At 41.2% G+C, this 8,745-nt stretch overlaps 1 protein-coding gene across 1 annotated transcript in view; it reads left to right on the top strand.

The window, feature by feature from the left end:
- Positions 1-8,745, top strand: part of WDR34 (WD repeat domain 34) — a 73,445-nt gene that overhangs the window by 56,137 nt on the left and 8,563 nt on the right. Inside the window, exon 3 of the mRNA XM_006834984.1 lies at positions 2,523-2,771. Coding sequence (XP_006835047.1) covers positions 2,523-2,771 — 249 coding nt within the window. The remainder of the gene's footprint in view (positions 1-2,522; positions 2,772-8,745) is intronic.

Here is an 8,745-nt window from a genome sequence, read left to right as displayed (position 1 = left end):
GGGCTTCGCTGTAGGTGCATGAATATTATCCTATCACAGACAGCGTTGTACCTCATGACTGATCTGGATTGTTCTTTTTGACAAGGAATGCAACACCATTCCTCTTCAGTTTGTCATTCCCAGGATAGTAAACTATGTGGTCATCAGATTCAAAATGACCAATACTGGTCCATTTCAGCTCACTAATGGCTAAGATATTGATGTTTATGCATTCTTTTTCATTTTTGAAAACTTCCAATTTCACCAGATTCATACTTCGTACATTCCATGTTCTGATTTTCAGTGGGTGTTTACAGCTGTTTCTCTTCATTTTGAGTTGTGCCCCATCAGCAAATGAGGGTCCTGTGGGCTTTTCTCCCATGGGCTGTACTCCATTTGCATCATCATGGTCAAGTCTACTTTGAGAAAGTAGCTCTTCTCCAGTTGCATTTTGAGTGCCTTCCAACCTGAGGGGCTCATTTTCCAGCACTGTATCTGACAGTGTTTGTCTGCTATTCATAAGCTTTTCAGTGACTAAAGATTTGGAAGTAGTTCGTCACTCTTTCTTCCTAGTCTGTCTTTGTCTGGAAGCTCATCTGAAACTTGTCCACCATGGGTGACCCTGCTGGTATTTAAAATTTCGGTGGCATAGCTTTCAGAATCACAGTAATTCACAAGCCACCACAGTACGACAAACTGACAGACGAGTGGTGGCCATTTGGTTTTAAGTGGAAACTGTCACTTTAAATTTTGAGGTGATCTGTACGCATGCGTAGTAGAACCCTCCAGGGGTGGGGGTGGGGTGTCCATTCACTCAGGCATCTCCTCTAGTCACCAGAATGGAGGTGCGCAGACAGTGAGAGACCAATGAACAGATACCAAAAATATGAATGTCCACACCTGTATCTCCATGGTTCTGTCAGGTGTCTGTGGCTGTTCTGATCCTTCCTCCACTTGGTTTCTCCCAAGATGGTAGCTCCGGGAGCAGCTGAGCATCTTGAATTAGAAAGCACTGGATTTCTTTGTTCTTCTACAAATTCCCCTAGCTGTAAGCCTTCCAAGCTTCTAAATATTCCTTTATATGTGGTTCAGAGTTCTGGCACCATCCCCTGAGCCTGCTTGGTCTGTGTTGTTGCTGACAGAGCTCCTCACTGCACATCTACCCGATCCGCCATCTTCATAGATCCTTTATAGCCTCAAGAAATGAAGAGCTGTGACAAGACTGGATATGTGCACACCCATGTTCACTGCAGCACTGGGCACAACAGCAGAAAGATGGAGACAGCCCAATGCCCATCACCAGAATACACCCAGAGGAATATTACATAACATTGAAGAATAATAATCTGTGAAACACCTCACAATTTAGTGAGGTGTTGAGTGAAATTTCTAAAAAAAGGGCAATTACTGCATGAGACCACTGTTGTAATAAGTTAACAAAAGATTTTCTTACTTAAGGAAACATTCTATGATGGTTATGGGGCATGTTTCAGTGGGGGAAGTGAAAAAAAAGAACAAAGTGAATGGAGGTAAGTACCGTTATCTGATGGTACATGGATTGGATTGCAATCATTGTTTTGATACTAAGTGTATAATTTGTGTATACTTAGTGTATATTAAGTGTATAATTGAACTGATGATCTGTTCTGTAAACCTTCAACTCAATTCACAATAAAAAGTTAAAAAAAAATATTAGGTGCCATTGAGTTGATTTCAACTCATAGCAACCTTAGGCACAACAGAAGTAAACACTTTCAGGTCTTCACAATCGTTGCTGTGCTTGAGCCCATTGCTGCTGCCACTGCCAGTCCTTCTCGTTGGGGGTCTTCCTCTTTTCTGCTGATCCTCCACTTTATCAAACATGTCCTTCTCTAGGGACTGGTCCTCCTGATAATATGTCTGAAGAATGAGAGACGAAGTCTTACCCTCCTAGCTTCTAAGGAGCATTCTGGTTGAACCTCTTCCAATGCAGATTTGTTGGTTATTCTGGTAGTCCATGGTACTTTAATATTCTTCTCCCATACCATAATTTAAATGCATCAGTTCTTCTGTGGTCTTCCTATACATAGTGTCCAACTTTCACATGCATACGAGCATGCTTATTTGGATTTGTTAGTCTTCAGAAATGTGAGACAATAAATTTCGATAATTTTAAGCCAAAGAGAAAAGAAAGGGCATTCTTGCATGCTCCTCAAATAGTTTTGCCAAAAGTCTCATTGCTGGCTTTTACTTAACTATTTGTTTCATCAGCATGGCTGGGGGACGGATATTGGCTAGCTTGAGGTCATATGTCACCCTTGGTGGACTATAGGAGTATTGAAGGATCACTTCTACCCAAGCCACATAAGTTGGGTTTCTCCTAAGAAAATGGGCTTGTTCTAAGAGGAAGGGGACATACTTTAAAGGCAGACAAAGTAAACAGGTCCTATAGCCTGAGGAGAGAAAGCAATAGTGAAGGTGCTGTTGTAAGTGCTTGGGGCTCTCAGTGAGTGATTCTGGGGGTGCAGCCAGGTGGTGACTACTGCCTGTTGGTCTTCCTCCAGAAAAGCTGCCAAACGGCCAGCATTGCCACAGCTGAGGTGTCCGTCCAGGCCCGGAAGCATGCTGATGCTGAGGTGCAGACTGACCCCCTTGTGCCAGTCAGAGTGCTGTCTCCATCCCAGCAGGACAGCCCCCGGCTTGCAGCCTTTCTTCAGAGGGTGGAGGACCTGGTCATCCGAGAGCTGAACAAAAATCGGCACAGCCATGCGTTTGATGGCTTCGAGGTAAACTGGACAGAACAGCAACAGACGGTAAGCTGACAGGTGGTGCAAGCCTCTCAGGCTGGCTTAGGGCCAAGCCTTTACCCCCTTTGTAAATCCTTTTACTCTTCTCACTTAACACCAATAGTAATAATAGCTAGCCTTTCTTGAGCTTGTTACATGTTTTGCCAGGTTCTAAGCTGGGCTTTATAAGAGAAGTACTAAGCCTTCACGATTATCCCTTGTGGTGAGATCCACTGTTATCCCCATTTAACAGTTGGGAACCTGAAGACACACAGTTGAAGTCATTTTTCCAGAATCACACTGAGCTAGTGAGTGATGGGGGCAGGATTTGAACCTGGGCAAACTGACTCTGGATCTTATTCCCTCAACCACTCTTCTGGGCCTCCTCCCCCCAGGTGCTATATACTAAGCACAGTGAACATCCCTGATACTCATTATTTCTTAAAACAATCTATCTGGTAATACTATGAAGGTCTCATTTTAGAGAGGCGACAACAGGCTTAGAGATCAAGGGACTTATCTAAGATTATTCATAGCTATCAAGTGGCTTATCTGGAATTTGAACCCTGGTCTGTCTGATTTCACTGTGTGCGGTGTGATTTCAGTTTGAGAAAAAGGCACATATCAGAGTTGGTCAGACGTGGTGCAGTGGATTATTTAACATAGTCTTTCTAGCTTGAATTATATTTTTTCCCCATTTTTCCAGGAACCTTTTGAAGTTCCCTTGTATAGTCTTTATAACTCCCATTAAACGATTGGGTAGGATTATTCAAATGACGTGTTTGTGGCCCACCAAGGGGATTGGAGAGTTTGTTAATAATTAATTGCAGGTAAGGTGCATGGCACCATTGTGGGGGTGGGACCATGCAAATAAAGTATATTGAAACCTAAAGAGGGGATTGGTCAGTTTTGCCATCCTGCTAGGCTTAAAAATGAGCCATCCCAGAAGTGGGAAGGGAGGATCTTAACTACTACCAAGAAAGAAGAGGCTGGAGTAGAGCACATCCTCTGTATCCAGGATCTCTGCACTGAGAACCTCCCAGACCCAGGAGACAGAGAGAGAGAGATGAGATGTAACTAGAGATGAGAGACAGTGGGAAGCAGCAGTAGAGAAACGGCAGCAGAGGCAGTACAACTGGCGGGAGATGAAGCAGTGGGCTTCCCGGCCCATGGAACAAAAAAGCTAAATGCCTTTGGGCCAAGGCTTACTGTCAGAGCTAACAAAGCTTTAGTGCCAGAGAGAGGCTTCTCATGGGTACAACTGGAAGAGAGGCTGTTCCGCTTGAAGAACTGTATCCTGAGTTGTTTCTGATCCTAAAGTAATAACTCTTACTTCCCTAATAAGCTCCTTAATGATATTGTCTGCGAGTTAGAGGTGGCCTTTGCAGTGAATTATTGAATCCAGCAAAGAATCAGACAGTGTCCTGGGATAAACAGTTGGTGCCAGAATTGGTAAAATTGTTGGAGATGGGAGATATATTTGACCTCCACCTCATAGGAATCAGCTTAGGGCTAGTGATGTTGATGCTTTTTCTTGCTTGTGAAGTTAGAGGTCAGACATTCTATACTTTAAAAGCAAGGAGCCTTTGTTTTGGCTGCATGCTGGTGCCCCCTCATTAGGAACCTTTGGGGCAGGCTGCTCACTGCAGCACTAAGCACCCCAGACTGAACTTCTTGTTGTTAGGGTCCATCGAGTCAGTTCCAACTCTTAGTGACCCTGTGTAGGTTGCCTGAGGAGCAGCTGATGAGTTTGAACCTCCAATCTTGTAGTTCAAACTGATCTTGCAACCCAGTGCTTATCTTATAGTGCCACACCAGGACTCTGGGGTGTACTTAAAAAAATTTATTTTTGTTAGTTATCAAGACAGTGCAACCCTAAATACATCAGAACGAAACATTGCCTGGTCTTGCACCATCGTCATATCATGGGTCTGTTTAAGCCCCTTTTTGTGGCTCCTGTGTCATTCATCTCATTTTTTGCTGACGACTCCATAGTACCTACCATGATGTTCTTTCTAGTGTTTGGTCTTTCCTGATGACATAATAAAAGTTGATTGAAGTCTTGTCATCCTGGCTTCCAAGGAGCATTCTAGTTTGTATTTCTTTCAAGACTGATTTGTTCTTTTGGTCGTGGTTGTGTGCCATTGAGTTGCTTCCGATTCACAGTGACCCCATATAGGGTTCCCAAGGCTGTAAATCTTTATGGGAGCAGCTGACCTTGTGGTTAGCAGTCCCGCTCATAATCCACTGAGCTACCAGGGCTCCTTATTCTTCTGGTAGCCCATGGTATAGTCACTGTCCTTTGCTAACATTATAGTTAAAATGTTATCAATTCTTCTGTTTTCCTGTTTTTTGTCATCCAGCTTTTACATGCTTATGAAGTGGTTGAAAAGACCATGGCTTAATTTGGGTGCACCTTAACCATCTAATGACATCTTGGCTTTTAAAAACTTTTTAAAGAAGTCTTTTATAACAGTTTTGCTCAATGAGGTGAATCAATTCTGTGTTAGAAGTTCTAACCCACTTCTCTTCTTGTGCCTCCCAGTGTATTTCCAGGGATCCATAGCCATTTATTCACCAAGGAGAGGTGGATGTGGGTTGTTGTTAAGTGCCATCAAGTTGATTGCAACCCTCTATAAGGTTTCCAAGGAACAGTTGGTGAGCTTGAACTGCCAACCTTATGGTTCAAATTGACTTAGCAGTCCAGTACATTAGCCCACAGCGCCACACCAGAGTGATTTATTTGACAGAAATGATCAAAATTGTTCTGAAAACCCATTTCCAGATGTCACACCAAAGTGTCTAGTCACTCTTGTTTTAAGCAAGACTCAAGGAATAATAGAATTTAAGAATCATTACAATCTTAACACATTCTACACGTTCCAGATGTTCTCTGTGTCATTGCTAAGGTCCATTGCACAGTTACATTTGGTGACGTTAGGTCTCTTTCACATTTCTGTGGATTTATTTGGGTCATATATATGTATATATATAAACTCTCCCATATTTTTTAAAAAAATAACTTTATTGTGAATTGAATGAAGGTTTACAGAGCAGATCATCAGTTTTACATTCAGCAAATTATCCACTTTGTTTCATCTCACTGATTACAGTCCCCTTTAGTGTAACATCACATATCCCACTGCCTCTTTGTGGTTCTTGTTCCCATTCCTTCTCCTTCCCTAGCCTTCTGAATTCTGTCCTTGAGTAAATGCTGCCCTTCTCAAATAGATGACCATTGTATGGTCAACCTCCCTAGTGTTGTTCACTTCCCCCTTTTTATATATATTTATTTTTTCTGATTATAAAAGTAATACATGTCATTATAAACATTTTCACAGAAATACTTAATATATAATATATAGACAGTGAAGGTTAATGATTTGGTATTCAATTTGAGAAGCTCGACTATATGAAGTATAATGAATCATCAGGATTGGAGGAAAACTCATTAGCAACAGCAATATGCAGATGACACAGCTTTGCTGAGGACTTGAAGCACTTAGTGTTTATGAAGATCAAAGATTATGGCCTTCAATATGGATTATACCTCAATGTAAAGAAAATAAAATCATCACAACGGGACCAATAAACAACATCAAGATAAATGGAGCAAAATTGACATTATCACGGATTTCATTTTACTTTTATCTACAATCTGTGTCCATGGAAGCAACTGTTAAGAAATCAAATGATATATTTATTGGATTGGGCAAATCTACTGCAGAAGACCTCTTGAAGGTTTTGAAAAGCAAAGACATCACTTTGAGAACTAAAGTGTACCTGACCCAAGTCATGTTATTTTCTGTTGCCTCTTTTGCATGTGAAAGATGGATAGTGAATAAGGAAGCCCAGAGGGAATGGATGGCTTTGAATGATGGTGTTGGCAAAAAATACTGACTGTATCTTGATTTGCCAGAAGAATGAACAATTTGTCTTTGAAGAAGTGCAGCTGGAACACTCCTTAGAAGTGAAGCTGAGGAGACTTCATCTCATGTATTTTGGGCATGTTTTTAGGAGGGACCAGTCTCCAGAGAATGACATCATTCTTGGAAAAGTCAGAGGGTCAGTGAAAAACAGGAAGACCCTTAATGAGATGGAATGACACAGTGGTTGCAACAATGGGCTCAAACTTAGCAAGGATTATGAGAAGGTGATACTGGGCAGTGTTTTGTTCTCTTGTATATAGGGGTCCATATGAATTTGAACTGATTTGATGGCATCTAGCAACAACAGCGGATTCCTGGTATGGTGCTGTGGGTTAATGCACTAGACTGCAAGGTTGGTTTGAACCACAAGGCTGGTGGTTCACCAGCTTTTACTTGGAAACTCTATAGAGTCTCTAGGAGTTGGAACTGACTTGACAGCACTTAACAACAACAGAGGTTTTTTCTGTGCTAGACCAGCACATAATATTACTGTGCTTGCTGTTGTCATTAAGAACAATTTAAACAAAAGTAGAACGTGCTGTGACTTTTCTCACTTGCTGTGGTTTTCTAATTCAGCACTTACAGAATCTTTAGCAGCTGTACCATGTCCTAGTGCACGAACACACCATTCTTTATTTGGTAGACATTCCAGACAGCAACTTCACTTTTACAAACTGATCCTAGGGAAACATTTGAATGAGGTGCGAGGTTGGTAGCCTCCTTTTGAGTAGCTGTGACCATGTCTTCATGGTCTTGATGTTTCTTAGACACTTCCAAATTTCAGGTAGAAGACTGCTTCAAACCTTGTCATTATCTAACAGAACTGTAGTAAATCTCTCTAACTTGGTTTTTCCCCTTTAGTCAGGTTGTTTACTTCTCAGAGTGGAATTACTATTTGGAATGATGTTGGGGTTCCTATGTCCCCTACTGCTGTCACATTGTTGGCTTTGACACTTCACCACTGCCCTTGGTGCTACCTACCGTAGCACCTTGAGAAAGACTGAGGCGTTGCCCCTAATTAAAAACTATAACTTTCCAATTCTAATCACAGTGTAACAATATTACTGAAAACTTAAATCGCCCACCGTCCTGCACGGACTATCATCACCTATCCTTGTGCTGAGTCATTTCCTCCCTGGTTTCCACACTTGTGGCCCTGCAGAGCTGGGATCGCAGTGGACAGTCTTGTAGACTCTTCTGTTCTGAAATAAAGCCTGTCCAGATTTGTCACTCTTTGGAAAGCCCACGTAGTATTTCATCTCTATCCCTTTTTGTCTGGATTAGGTTTTTTGAGGTCTATTTTATATACAGCAGAATTCACCCTTTTGACTGTACTGAATCTTGGCAAGCATATCATCTACGACAGTTAAGACCTAGAATCACCACACCACCCCTTTGTGCCGAAATTCCTTTGTGTCCCTTTGTAACCTCACCCTTATATATATATTTTTTAATCTTTTAATTGCTATTTATTTTCATAAACATGAGATATTTCAAAGTACTATAAGATGCAACACTAAATATATACATTTTATAAGAAATTAAACACAGAACTTTGCATTTACCCAGTTCTATGTACCAAACATGAACAAATATATTAACAGGAAGAAACAGGGTAGGAAATACACACCCTTTTTCCTACCCTGTTTCTTCCTGTTAATATATTTGTTCATGTTTGGTTCAGATAACTAAATTTGATACTTATATGTTCCTTTGAAAAATAAGTTGTGCCAGTATATATATATATGAAGTAATATCTACTCAGACTGGCACAACTTATTTTTCAAATGAACATATAAGTATCAAATTTAGTTATGTATCAACATCATACTTAAGTATACAGGCAGTGTAAGAATGAGTACAGTACATAACAGAGATTACCAATATAATTGTGTACAAAACATGCTCCTCAAGCACAGGGCAGGGATTAGACACAGGATAGTTTGGGTGCTAGGGAGGGGGCAATATACAAGTAGGGAGAGGGGAATGGAAGAACAAAGCAGATGGGAGAACAGTTAGACAGGTCTCAATGGGCTAAGTGAGACAGAGGTAAATAATGATATATGCACAAC

Source organism: Chrysochloris asiatica, unplaced genomic scaffold, assembly GCF_000296735.1.
Source record: "Chrysochloris asiatica unplaced genomic scaffold, ChrAsi1.0 scaffold00014, whole genome shotgun sequence".
In the NCBI taxonomy this organism is placed as follows: Eukaryota; Metazoa; Chordata; class Mammalia; order Afrosoricida; family Chrysochloridae; genus Chrysochloris; species Chrysochloris asiatica.
The sequence above is the reverse complement of the archived record's forward strand: the minus strand, read 5'-3'. Positions and strand labels throughout refer to the sequence as shown.